We start from the raw sequence: 13,623 nt of genomic DNA, 5'->3' as shown, positions 1-13,623 counted from the left end.
TTTTTCCAGGAGACTGTAAAGTCCTCATAAATAATGGCTGTGTTTTTTACTACAGTGTGTCTAGAACAGCACCCGTCCATGGTCAACACTCAGTGCAAGTCAGGTGAGTGATGGACACAAATTAGATGGAATATGTATGTTCGTCTAGACACACACACACACACACACACACACACACACACACTTCTTTGTATTTTTAATAAAAATCACAACTTGACTAATGTATTAGTTAAATATTAGTAACTGAGTATATACTGTATTTCTGGACATTGAGTAGTAATAACTGGTTACCACTTCTTATATAGTTGTGTATTTTTCCAACCTATATTCTGATTTAGAAAAACAGATGGAGGAGAACAAATTTGGCTAAAATACTAAAACGACTATTAATATTTTATAACTTGTTAGAAATATACCTCTATCTAAAAAGAAATAAAACGGATTTATTTTCTCATACTGAAAACCACTTTTTAAAAATTTGGCAGAATTGACCATGTGTCCAGCAAACATCTAAGAGCTGCCAGGTCTTGTGCTAAGTCCTCGAGACCCAAAATGGAAAAATCACAGTCCCTGCATTCAAGTCACTCAGAATCCACTCTTAAGACACACATGCAAACATAAATACTATAATTTGATAAGTTATAAAGATGACATGTACAAAATTCAATGAAGGTAGATCAATATAGGCATTTTATTCCTAATATAGCAGAAAAAAATGAAAACTGCAATTAATGAACAACAAACTAAGTGTCAGACAATAAACTAGAAGCCCTATCCTCTCCTATGATAAACTTTAAGGGCTCTTAACCTTTTTATGCCATGGACTCCTGGGCAAGCCAATGATGAGAAGTCCCTTTTAATCTATAAATCGATAACTTCTATTGTAAATTTCAGGTTACACTAAAATTCTTGGTTTCATTCAAGTTCAAGTTCACTACAAATGGAATAACAGCATATTAACAAATAACTGTATAGTACTGTGCTCTAATTTATGTGAAGGAATTTGGGGAAAATGGACCAAGTTTTCTAGTTTTCTGTGTATTTACTTTTATGGGGACTTATTACTTCATTCAAAAACATTTATTGAGTTCCTACTATGAGTCAGGTATGTTCTAGGTGCTTGAACATGAAGCAGTGAACAAGACAGACAAGATATCTGCTTCTCTATAGTTTTATTCTAATTGCAGGTGATAAACAAATAAACAATAAATAAATATGAGGCAGTGAGAAGTGCCCAAAATTATAAGAGCATAACCTAGTAGCAAGTCACTAGGAGCCATATAAGGTAGCACCTCTACATGTTATTAATACCATCTACTGGCATGTGTACGCTAGTCTGAAAATAGTTTTAAAAGAACAGAAAAATAACCATTCCAAACTAACAACTCTGAATAAGCATTTTACAGACAGATGGCTACTTCTTACATACACAGAGGGACTTAGTACATCGAATTCCTAACAAACAACAACTAACAGTGAGCATCAGAACCTTCAGCTGCTTCCACAATCGCATTATTACTATTCAAAACTGACTATAAGAGAAATTCCCTGGCGGTCCAGTGGTTAGGACTCTCACTGCCAAGGGCCCAGATTCAATCCGTGGTTGGGGAACTAAGATCCCACAACCCACAAGCTGTGTATCGCAGCCCCTCCGCAAACACACACACACACAAAAACTGACTATAAGAGAAAACAAGAATTTGTAGATTATAATATAAAAATTGCTTATCCTTAATAAGGGGTATCTAGGAACATGCTACTTTAATACACTCTGGATGACAGTTACAAAAACTAATACATACAGTTTTAGATTATTTTACAATACAGACAACAAATTCCCCTCCAACATTAAGTAAAACCTTAGAGAGAAAAGTATTCAAAGTTTTTTTTAAAACAAACAAACAAACAACTAAATAAATGCCTGCAACAAACCAAGCAAGGAAGATGAGAGAAAGAGACAGTCACTGCTCAGGCAGTCAATTTACAAGGAACAAAGCTTAATTTCTGGAAAGGAGTTAGGCAGAAGAAATGTTCAGTTCTAGGCAGTGTAGCTGGGGTGAAGAGTTACAGCTCAAAAGTGCTGAAGTACTGACTGCTTCCTGCTGCCTCAAAAGAAATGGCAAGGTACCCATAAGTTTTACTCAGATGCACATAGCAATGTATCTCAAATAAGTTACAATGAGGGCATGACTGTAAAGAGAAAGAAATCAGACATATGGTCATCTGGGAAACCACAGTAAAGAAGAAGTCCAGTTGACAATGACTAAATCACCTCAAAAATATCCTGCACTGTCAGGAAATAAGCTATTCAACAGAAGTGAATGTGCCAAGTCATTCCTGGGTTCAACATCAAGTCTTTTAATTAGAGCACTACAAAAAAATGTCTAAAATATCCTCCATAACCATTCTCTATAAATAGTATTTTAAGAAATCAATTTTCTACACCTCTAAAGAGTATTTTTAATGGTATGTACCATTTAACAAGTAGGTACAATTATTAAGTTGAAGAGAATATTTTCATAAAAGGATACTAAATTACATTTCATTGGAAAAATACGTAAGAAGATATAATTGAGAAAAATATGAATGTTTATTTACAAAAACAGACTGTAACAACAGAACACTAAACAGACAGTAAATCATAAGTGTATGTTAAAACCTTTTAGTCAAAATAATACATTTGCTGTAATCAATAATAAGCTAATGAAAATATAGACTGTTATGTATTATCTAGAAAGGTAAAAAATATTGATTTTCTTTTACAATAATATTTCAAAAAAACTACTTTTACATTATAAAATAAAAACCCCATTTGAAAAAAATTTTCAAACACATAGGTTTAAAAATAACGAAATACTGATGACATTGATAGGAGGCCATCCCAGATACACACAAAAGAGGGCGGTCAGTGAACAGACGCACAAGCCAAAGGCCTGGCACCCAGATCAAGCTTTCCCATATCTCACGCTTCTCTTTTCCCCGCTTAGTTACAGCACAAACCAAGCTAAAATGCTACCTCAACTTCTCTCTCTCTTCAGTTCAAAACCATAGCTCATAAATACTTATCTACTGTGACAGTTAATTTTTTGACCATCAGAGTGCCCAGAACTCCAGTCAGACGTTATTTCAGGTGTGTCTGTGAGGGTGTTTCTAGACAAGGTTAACATCTGAATTGTTGGACTGAGCAGAGCAGATGCCTCCCCCATTGAGGGCGGGTGTGTCTCATCCTATCCTCTGCAGTCCTGAATGGAACAAAAAGGCCAACCCTCCTGCGACTAAGAGGTTATTTCCTCCTGCCTGAGGGCCATGAGCACAGACATGGATTTTTTCCTGCCTTCAGACTCAAACTGAAACACTGCTCTTTCTTCCTGGGTCTCCAGCCTGCTGCTCACAGAGTTTGGTGACTCAGCCTCCATAATCACACGGGCCATTCCATACAGTACATCTCTTTTTGTACACATGCGCGCACACACACACACACACACACACACACACACACACACACACACTCTATTGGTTCTGTTTCTCTGCAGAACCCTAACACATCTACCTACTTAATACATCAAATTCTTAATAAAAAGGTCAAAAAACATTTTCAAGTAATAACATATAATGATGTCAGTGACACAGCAAAGTTCTCACATAGCTTGATGAGAGTCTAATTTAAAGCCTTTCCAGTCATTTCATAGCATGATAGCATGCATCAAAACTTCAAAACCGTCTACAGTTTTTCACCAGGTAAACTGGTTCCCTGGTGAACATATACAGAGGACATCTGAATTATAATCAGATTTATGTGCTCAAGATATTGGTTGCAATAACATTTATGACAAAGTCAAATAGACACAACCAAGTGTTCAATAATAGGGGAATGATTAAGCAAATTATATCACTTTCAAATGATGTGTTGTCATGCAACTAACACAAATGATATTTTCAAAAATGATTCAACAACCTGGGAAAATGATCACAATAGAATGTCAAATTTTTTAATGGGAAAAAACAATGATATCTAGCTATCTAGACTAAAGAGAAAGGCTAAAATGTTGACAGTAATTATTTATGAATGAGACAATGACGGGAAAATTTTCTGTATTTTTCATACTTCCTATAATCAGAATATGTTACCTTTAAAATAAAATATAACATTATCCAGACTTATTTGATTTATTACTATTTAATAAACATTATCCAAAATCATGTTTAAAGAAAACTCTATTCAATGATAAATTTAAGCTTCTATGGACAGTTATCAATGAAAACGGTTTTTAAAACAAACCTGTAAAAACTGCAAGAGCTTTTTATAATATATTATAAAAGAGGCTGAACTTTTTAGAAAAGTATAAAGCTAGAGACGTGTTACGGACTGAACTGTGTCCTAAAATTCATCTGTTGAGGCCCTAACTCCCAATGTGACTGTATTTGGAGATAGGGCATTTAAAGAGGTAATGAAGGTTAAATGAGGTTATAATGGTGGGACTCTAATCCGACAGGATTGGGGTCCTTCTAAGAGGAGGAAGGAAAACCAGAGAGGTGGACACACAGAGAAAAGGCCACGTGAGGACACAGCCAAGAAGGCAACTGCTGGAAGCCAGGAAAGAGGCTTCAGGAGAAACCAAATCCTCCCACACCTGGATTGTGTACTTCCAGCCTCCAGAGCTGTGAGGACATATATTTCTGTTGTCTAAGGCACCCGGTCTGTGGTATTTTGTTATGGCAGCCTGAGCAAACTGATACAAGACATAATAAAGTGTCATTATAAAATTTACTTGGTAAATATTCTTTGTCCTATAGTTTACCTTTCCTAAGAAGAAACAAACAAGAAATAAACAATAAAAAATGTGCTTCATCCCACAGTGCTAAGCCATAGAAGGGACGAGAAACCATAACATTATTAGCTAGTTCTACTTAAGAGAAATAAGGAATAGGAGTGGGAATCTGAGAAGTAAGAACAGATTTAAAGGCAGTTCTCAGGTTTACAGTGATAAACGTCTATCTAAAAATTCCCTGTGACGGGCTTCCCTGGTGGCACAGTGGTTGAGAATCTGCCTGCCAACGCAGGGGACGCGGGTTCAGGCCCTGGTCCGGGAGGATCCCGCGTGCAGTGGAGTGGCTGGGCCTGTGCGCCACAGCTGCTGAGCCTGCACTCTGGGGCCCGAGAGCCACAACTGCTGGGCCCGTATGCCACATCTACTGAGGGCAGCACACCTAGAGCCCATGCTCTGCAATGGGAGAAGCCACCACCATGAGAAGCCCGCGCACCACAACGAAGAGTAGCCCCCGCTCACCGCCACTGGAGAGGGCCCGTGTGTAGCAATGAAGACCCAACGCAGCCAAAAATAAATATATAAATAAATAAATTTATAAAAATAAATAAAAATTCCTTGTGAAAGATTCCACATAACACAATAGGATGCATTCTAAACTGTTTTCACTGTATTTGTTCTCAACATTTCTCGGTTCTGAAAATAACATTACATGTGCATGTATGTATATATGTCTATACATATTACACACACACACACACACACACACACACACATTCCTACAGAAATACAACTCAGACGCAATTTCAGTTATTACAACTACTGGCAGTTTACCTACCAAGAAGACGACTCTTCATTCAAGCATTATTTTACATCTTACATTGCTGTTTCGATCTTACCCTTTAAACTGAATCCACTTTCCCAATCTTTTGTTGAGCAACTACTAGATTAATACGTGAGTTTCTTTTACCTAAATGAAACTGTAGACACACTTACAGAATTTTCAACTACATTTGGGGGCATATTCAAAAAACAAACCTTTTAGTCTTCAGACCAAATTAGAATTTCAGTTTCTGCTCTGATTTTTCAAAATTACCTTGTCTGGATCCATCTTTCCTCTGATAAATTCCTGCTTCCAGAACTGCAATGCCTGTTCCAAGGTTAGGCCAATGCCCTTCAGGAAGAGGCCGTACTGCATGCGGCCCCCATGACGAAGATGGTGATTTTCCCGCAGGGCTTTATGTAGCTGACGCATGCAAGGTGGGAAGGATTTGGTAGAAAGCTACAAGAAAAAAGAATGTTTTGTTATTTATCAGGTCCCCCACAATATTTGTTGGAAAAATCAATCTAATTTGCAAATCGTAAATTCAGTTTAATTGGAATAAAATCAAAAAACCGTAAGGAAGTTATTACTGTCTCACTGTGATTACACATTAATTCTTTTTCTTATTAATATTTTAATATTGATTACATGTCAAAATGATAATAGTTTAGATATAATGCATTGAATAAAACATATTATTAAAATTTATTTCACCTATTTCTTTTCTTTTTATAATTTTTAATTAAATGTTTTCTTTTGAGATAACTGTAGATTCCTATGCAGTTGTAAGAAATAATACAAAGAGATGTCATGTACCTGGTATCCCCCAAAGGTAATATCCTGCAAATCTGTAGTATATTATCACAACCAAGATACTGACACTGATATACACTAGTCTTAGACTTTCTCAGTTACACTCACGTGTTCATTTCTGTGTACATGTGTATATAATTTTATGTAATTTTTTCACATGTGTAGGTTCATGCATCCCCCACCACAAGGATCCCTCATGTTTCCATTTTATAACCCCCATCTTCTGTACCCTCCCCCCGCCATTCCCTAACCCTTGGCAACCACTAATTGTTCTCCGTCTCCATAATTTTGTCATTTCAAGAGTGTTAGACAAATGGAATCATATAGTTTAACGTTTTGAGAGTGGCGTTTTACTCAGCATTCCCACAAAATTCATCTAAGTTGTTGCAGGTATCAATAGCTCGTTTTGTTTAATTGCTGAGCAATAGTCCATGGTGTGGACATAACACCATTTGTCTAACCATTCACTCGTTGAAGGATATTTGGGTTGTATCCAGTTTGGGGCTATTTCAAACAAATGAGTATACAGGTTTTCATGTAAACCTAAGATTTCATTTTCCTGGGATAAATGTTCAAAAGTACAATTGGTGAATCACAGATGAACTTTTAAAATAACCCCAATACAAAGTAAAACATAAAAATAAGAGAAATGGTTCTCAAAATGTGAATTCAAATAAATGTGTTAAAGAAATTAACAATTAAAAGAAAACCTTTTTTGGACTTCCCTGGTGGCGCAGTGGTTAAGAATCCACCTGCCAATGCAGGGGATATGGGTTCGAGCCCTGGTCCGGGAAGATCCCACATGCCACAAAGCAACTAAGCCCATGCACCACAATAATGAGCCTGCACTCTAGAGCCTGCGAGCCACATCTGCTGAGCCCGCATGCCACAACTATTGAGTCCGCAAGCCTAGAGCCTGTGCTCCGCAACAAGAGAAGCAACCGCAATGAGAAGCCCGCGCACCGCAACAGAGTAGCCCCTGCTCACCGCAGCAACTAACCCCAATGCAGCCATACATACATACATACATTTATTTATTTATTTATTTATTTATTTATTTAAAAGGAAACCTTTTTCATCTATGGTCTCAAATGCGTTCTCCCTGACCTCCTCAAGCATCCTCCTGAGACTTAACTCCCACCTCTCACGGGCTCCTCAGCAGGTTCAACTTTGCCCGTGAGCAGGGGCAGGTCTCACTTTGCTCCCTTGACTGACCAGGCAGCCTCTTCATCTTTCACAGTAACAACTTCTACTTGATTATAATTTTTCATAGGAAGATGACCTATTTATTCCAGACTCCAAAAGCTCAGGGTCTCCCCCTACTCACCATCATAACTCTTGTTTCCAAGCATTAAAACCTCACCTGTGTATTTTTAATTTATTTTAAGTCACTGGGTAATTGTCTAAACAAAGATTAATTATGGCTGACTCAGTTTCCCTTTTTTGGGTAATGCAGAAATTCTACAATGTCTTAAAGAGAAATTCTATAAAGTAAAAGTATGGTAACGTGTGCACACTTTCATTCCCCTAGGGAGCCACAAAGTGAAGCTGAAATGAGCTGCCTACTAATCTAGTGGCAACACAAGATGGGAGCCTACCCTTAGTGTCATGGAATACATTTTGTATCCTCCTCAAATTTACATGCCAAGTCCTAAACCCACGACCTCAGAATGTGGCTGTATTTAGAGCTGGGACCTGTAAGGAGGTAATCAAGGTTAAATGAGCTCATGGGAGTGGGGCCCTGGTCCAAGGTGACTGGGGTCCTTCTAAGCAGAGGAAGAGACACGGGGATGAGCAGCCACCTAGAAGCCAAGGAGAGAGGCCTCAGGAGAAACCAAACTTGCTGATACCTTCATCATGGAATGCTCGCCTCCAGAACTGTGAGAAAATAAGCTTCTGTTGTTTAAGGCACGCAGACTGTGGTATTTTGTTACAACAGCCCCAGCAAATGGATATACTTAGTATTTTACATTTCTCCTTTACTATATGTATATGGTATTTAAATATAAACAATAAACACTATTTAGTTGTCATCACTTAAAAAGAATTCCCCCTTTGGAAAACTGATTAAATTCTGTTTTTATCAGACTACAAATGATTTTCTGATATTTTGGTTTTCCTATGATGAAAAAAAAAATCATATGTATAGCACATGGGATTTCTTTAAAAAATGATTGGCAAGCAATGAAATAACATTCCCTCCCATCTCCCCACCCACAAAATAATCTTTGGTTGAAGAAAATCTGTGCTTCCTCCACTGACAAAGGTTTAAGTTTAAAAGGATGAGATGCTTACCGAATCGATCTGATCTAAAGAAACCTTCCCAACATTTCCCTGTGTACTGTAGTCTTGACCAGTGTACGAATGACTAAAAATAAAAAGAACAAAATATTAAAATAGGATTTGTAAAACATATTTTGATCACTTCAAAGGAAATCTTTAAAATTCTGATACAAAGTCACAAAGATATTTTACACATATCTTAGGAAAAACATAGCCAAGTGTTTTAAAGGTATTTAATAGAATACATTTAAGTAACTTTCCCAAAATTAATACAGAAATGCAGTGCTCATCTGGATCTCCCGATTCCTAATCTAGGGTGCCATTTCCATTTCCTGGAAGCAATATGCAAGTTGTTGTTAAAGTTAACACCTCTCCCACACTGACCCCTTATAAAACAGCATGGCAGCAGAGCTAGGAATAAATGGGAGCTTACATCCAGAGTCATCACTCAGTAGGCCCTTGAGTGAGTCACCTAGACTCTCCACACCCCAGGATCCCTGTCCGTCAAATGGAGATGACAGTGCCTGCCCTGCAGTGTTAACAGGAGGTCAGAATTGAAATACCTTTTGTTAAAGGACTGGACATATGGTAATCACTATTCATTAAAATAAGTAACATATGAACAGCACTTTACATATACAAAGAGTCCTTATCTATATCCTCTAATTACATCCTCACAACACCCCCAACAGAGCAGGTTTATTTTACATTTGAGAAGTGAGGAACTTGTTAGATGAGACAGCAAGTCAGCAGTGCAGCAGGAACTCAAACTTTTTGACTCCCAACTTCCTGTTTCTTCACTATACCATGCCATTCTCTTCCCTGTGATACATTTTCCTCTTGTATTATTTAGAAATTAGGAAATATAACATGGCACATACTACCTAAAGCCCTCCACCTGTGTACATTATCATCTCCTTGACACAACTCCACACCCGTAGCTCCATCAACAATGACTCAGATGCAGACATTCAGGGATCATGCGGCGAAGAACTGGTGCAAGGTTACATAGAAAACCATAGTCAAACTGTGGTTTATGCAGACTCCACAACTAAAGGGAAGTTCTGGAGTAAAGTATCATTACAATAACAAGGGATTCCGGATGCTCTACTTTCTACCTGCTCAGCACTATAGCTTCTTGCTGCTGGATAACATACACCCTTCAAGATGCTCTGTAGAAAGGCTGTTATTCCTACAATCAATCAGGTTATTGATTAAACAATGGGTACGGATTATGAAGCAAAACTACTGGATATCTCGGGACGTTGCAGCCACTGGCAAGGAGACTGTCACAAGTGTAGATGTCCCCTTCCGACAGTCCTCCCTCCATGGGCTAAGAATGGCCTGAGAATCACTCTGAGAGCAGGACAAGCAGAATGCCAGAGAGTGACACAGAATGATCCTGCACCTAAAACACATCTTCTTGCCTTTGGTATTATTTCTCCCTCCAGTAACAAATTTCTGACAGCATATCACTGGACTCTATCCATTCCCTTTATCATAGTAGTGCCATGCCACACAAAACTCATGCTAAGTTAAACCAACAGCTGCCATTTAATTTTAATATTTTACATTTTAATATAGAACACAACCAGAGAATTGTTTCAGTGAAATCCCCCCAAATAAAAACATATTTCACTTTCCAATATGTCTTACACACAAGGCAATGAAAACAGCATAAGCTACGAGTCTGAAGACTTGCTTTTGTTTTTGTTCTTTAAATCATTGGTTTGGCAAACTGGTAATCTGCACATTCTCATTTATAAAATGGTATTAATAAGGCCAGGCCTGCCTAACTAACAGAAATCCTGGGGAGATCAAATGAACTAATAAATTCGAAGTGCTAATTAAAATCAGTAAAGCATATTCCAGTACACAGAGCAACTGCAGTCTTGACCAGTAAGTACAGAGGAATACAAAACAAAACAAAATAAAACAGGATGGGAAGGGAGGCAGCATGATCCTGTAGAGGAGTCATCCCCCAGTTGGGAGATGCTAGCCCACTCCATTGACCCCTGTAAGCTTTAGGCTATAAATTGATCACGATCATCTAACAGGACCGTTCAGCTCAAATAGATGAACAAATACAAAAGTCCAGTATAAATGGTAAAATGATGTACAAACATGATTATAGTCACTGAGTAGTTTTCTCAGCCCAGATTAATGCAGTATACAAAGTACAAAGAGAAGATGTATAAAGAGGACACATATGTTTGCCTGAATGCCAGTATAAAATGCTTGTTCCTCAAAGTTTTAATAGAATATGCAAAGGGACCAAATTCCAAGAAAAAAAAGTAAGAAAGAGAATGGTAGCAATGATAAATGCAAAGAATTTACTGGGTATAAATAACTACAGAGAGAATATAAGGAAACCGTCAGACATCATACTTCTAAAATTATTATAAATAGACAAGAAGATGGTCACCAGCCAACCCAGTAAGGGCAAGTGTGGAACCCTGGAAGAAAAGTGACAGAAATGAAGAATTGAAGCATAAGAATTGGGAATGAGATTCCTCTTCCACTCATTCAGAATCAGAAAGCATAACATATATATTGGTTAAAGGAGTTGTTACGTCACAGCTATTTAATACATACTTGAACAGTTATGGATAGATGAAGCCAAGGGGGAGGATTTTCAGATATAAGAAAGGCAAATCATGAGAAGCAGTGTATCCAATGATCTGCAGGCAGAAAGAACCATAAAAAGATTTTGGACAAGAATTCACATAATCAGGTTTATACTCGAGAAAGAAAGCAGTGTAGAGAAATTACTAGAAAGGGAGGGATTGGGAAATGGAAAACCAGTTGGAAGAATATTGCAACATTCCGGGCAAGAGAAGTTTTTGAAAAGACCTTCAGTAAAGTAATGGCAATAGATGGATAAAGGAAGGCAATCAAGGTAAAAGAAAAAGGAACAAATAGTGCTGCCATAAAAGAATAAAAATCCTTGGGGCTTCCCTGCTGGCGCAGTGGTTAAGAATCCGCCTGCCAACGCAGGGGACATGGGTTTGAGCCCTGGTCCGGGAAGATCCCACATGCCACAGAGCAACTAAGCCCGTGCGCCCCAACTACTAAGCTTGCGTTCTAGAGCCCACGAGCCACAGCTACTGCAGCCCGCGCACCTAGAGCCCGTGCTCCACAACAAGAGAATACACCACAATGAGAAGCCCGTGCACCGCAACAAAGAGTAGCCCCCTCTCACCGCAACTAGAGAAAGGCTGGGGAAAGCAACGAAGACCCAACGCAGACAAACATAAATAAATAAATTTATTTTTAAAAAAAATCCTTAATAACAATTCACATTAGCTTATGAGACTGGACCTTTGGCTTTTACTTGGAAGTGCACAGGGATGTTACGAGATGAGACTCCTAACAGCCCCCAGGACAGGTAAGGCACCTTCTACCACACTCAGAACCCAGTGGCAGCTTCATATCACACAGCTTCCAAATGAATGCAGCTGCTACACTAATGAGCAAAAACATACATAATGAACTGTCAAAATATAGTCTTAGTTTCATGATTTTAAAAACTTGGTTAACTTTATGAACAAACAATTCTTAATCATGGTACTAGGGAAACAGAAAAAGTAGTAAAAACTTTTTATAACTTTTTTTAATTTTAAAAAAAATTTTACTGTAATTTTTAACAGTAAAAACAATTTCTAATTGGTTCGATATACACACACACAAACCCAGCAGAAAATACTATTTTCAGTTCATTTTAAATACTCACAGCTTTAAGAAACACTCGCTGTCACTGATGTACAGCTTTAACAAAGGGGATTTAGTCAGCATAAAAGCTTTCCTGCTTCTAACCTTCCATAAGAGAATAAATTGAGAGGTAACACAAATGTCATTTTTTTCAACACAGTGGACCAAAAAACATTTTAATGGGCCACAAAAATCAAATCATGTCACTAATCACTATCCTGCCAAATATAAAGAGGAAGTTTTGGTTTTTTTTTTTTTTGCGGTACGCGGGCCTCTCACTGTTGTGGCCTCTCCCGTTGCGGAGCACAGGCTCCGGATGCGCAGGCTCAGTGGCCATGGCTCACGGGCCCAGCCGTTCCGCGGCATGTGGGATCTTCCCAGACTGGGGCACGAACCCGTGTCCCCTGCATCGGCAGGCGGACTCTCAACCACTGCGCCACCAGGGAAGCCCATGTTCTTTTTGTTTTTTTTAACATCTTTATTGGAGTATAATTGCTTTACAATGGTAAAGAGGAAGTTTTGATTCATCAGAGAATCTTAAAAAGTCAAGATCTGATTTAATTCTCAGTTTAGCCACTAATTTGCCACAAGTAAAAAGGAAAAAGCAGGGCTTCCCTGGTGGCACAGAGGTTGAGAGTCCGCCTGCCGATGCAGTGGACACAGGTTCCTGCCCCGGTCCGGGAAGATCCCACATGCCGCGGAGTAGCTGGGCCCGTGAGCCATGGCCGCTGAGCTTGTGCGTCCGGTGCAACGCGAGAGGCCACAACAGTGAGAGGCCCGCGTACCGCAAAAAAACAAACAAAAAAAAAAGAAAAAGCATAAGTCAAACTATGCATTAATTATTCATCCATAAATGTGGACAGTAAGGGATTAAGAGCTATAGTGATTTATTTCCATCCTGTATGCTAATTTATCTTCTATTTGCTAGAGTATCAGGTGAAAGGCACTGAAGGTAAAATGGTATCATTTTTCTCAAGTCACCAAAAAGCCAGAAAAGTGGTGAAAACAATAAAGATGTGGGTCCATGAATACTGAGTTATATTAGAACACTGTCTGTGGTGAAAGGCGACAGTGTGTGTTTGCTAAAATGTAGCAATTACACAGCACTGTACAAGCAACACAAACACCTTCACTCCCCAAACAGAACTAGAGAAATGCAGAAAACCCAGGACAAACCTTACTTTTTTAAATACCATTAGATTGTCAGGCTCTCTATAAGACACTTTT

At 38.4% G+C, this 13,623-nt stretch overlaps 1 protein-coding gene across 2 annotated transcripts in view; it reads right to left on the bottom strand.

Annotated features, from left to right (window-relative positions):
• The window catches only part of PRIM2 (DNA primase subunit 2), a 277,151-nt gene that overhangs the window by 88,065 nt on the left and 175,463 nt on the right, over positions 1-13,623 (bottom strand). For both annotated transcript variants that reach the window (XM_060021359.1, XM_060021360.1), the window contains exons 9-10: positions 8,698-8,770; positions 5,863-6,048 (exon numbers count right to left, since the gene is read on the bottom strand). In XM_060021359.1, coding sequence (XP_059877342.1) covers positions 5,863-6,048; positions 8,698-8,770 — 259 coding nt within the window. The remainder of the gene's footprint in view (positions 1-5,862; positions 6,049-8,697; positions 8,771-13,623) is intronic.

This window comes from Delphinus delphis, chromosome 10 (genome assembly GCF_949987515.2).
Source record: "Delphinus delphis chromosome 10, mDelDel1.2, whole genome shotgun sequence".
Lineage (NCBI taxonomy): Eukaryota > Metazoa > Chordata > Mammalia > Artiodactyla > Delphinidae > Delphinus > Delphinus delphis.
The sequence above is the reverse complement of the archived record's forward strand: the minus strand, read 5'-3'. Positions and strand labels throughout refer to the sequence as shown.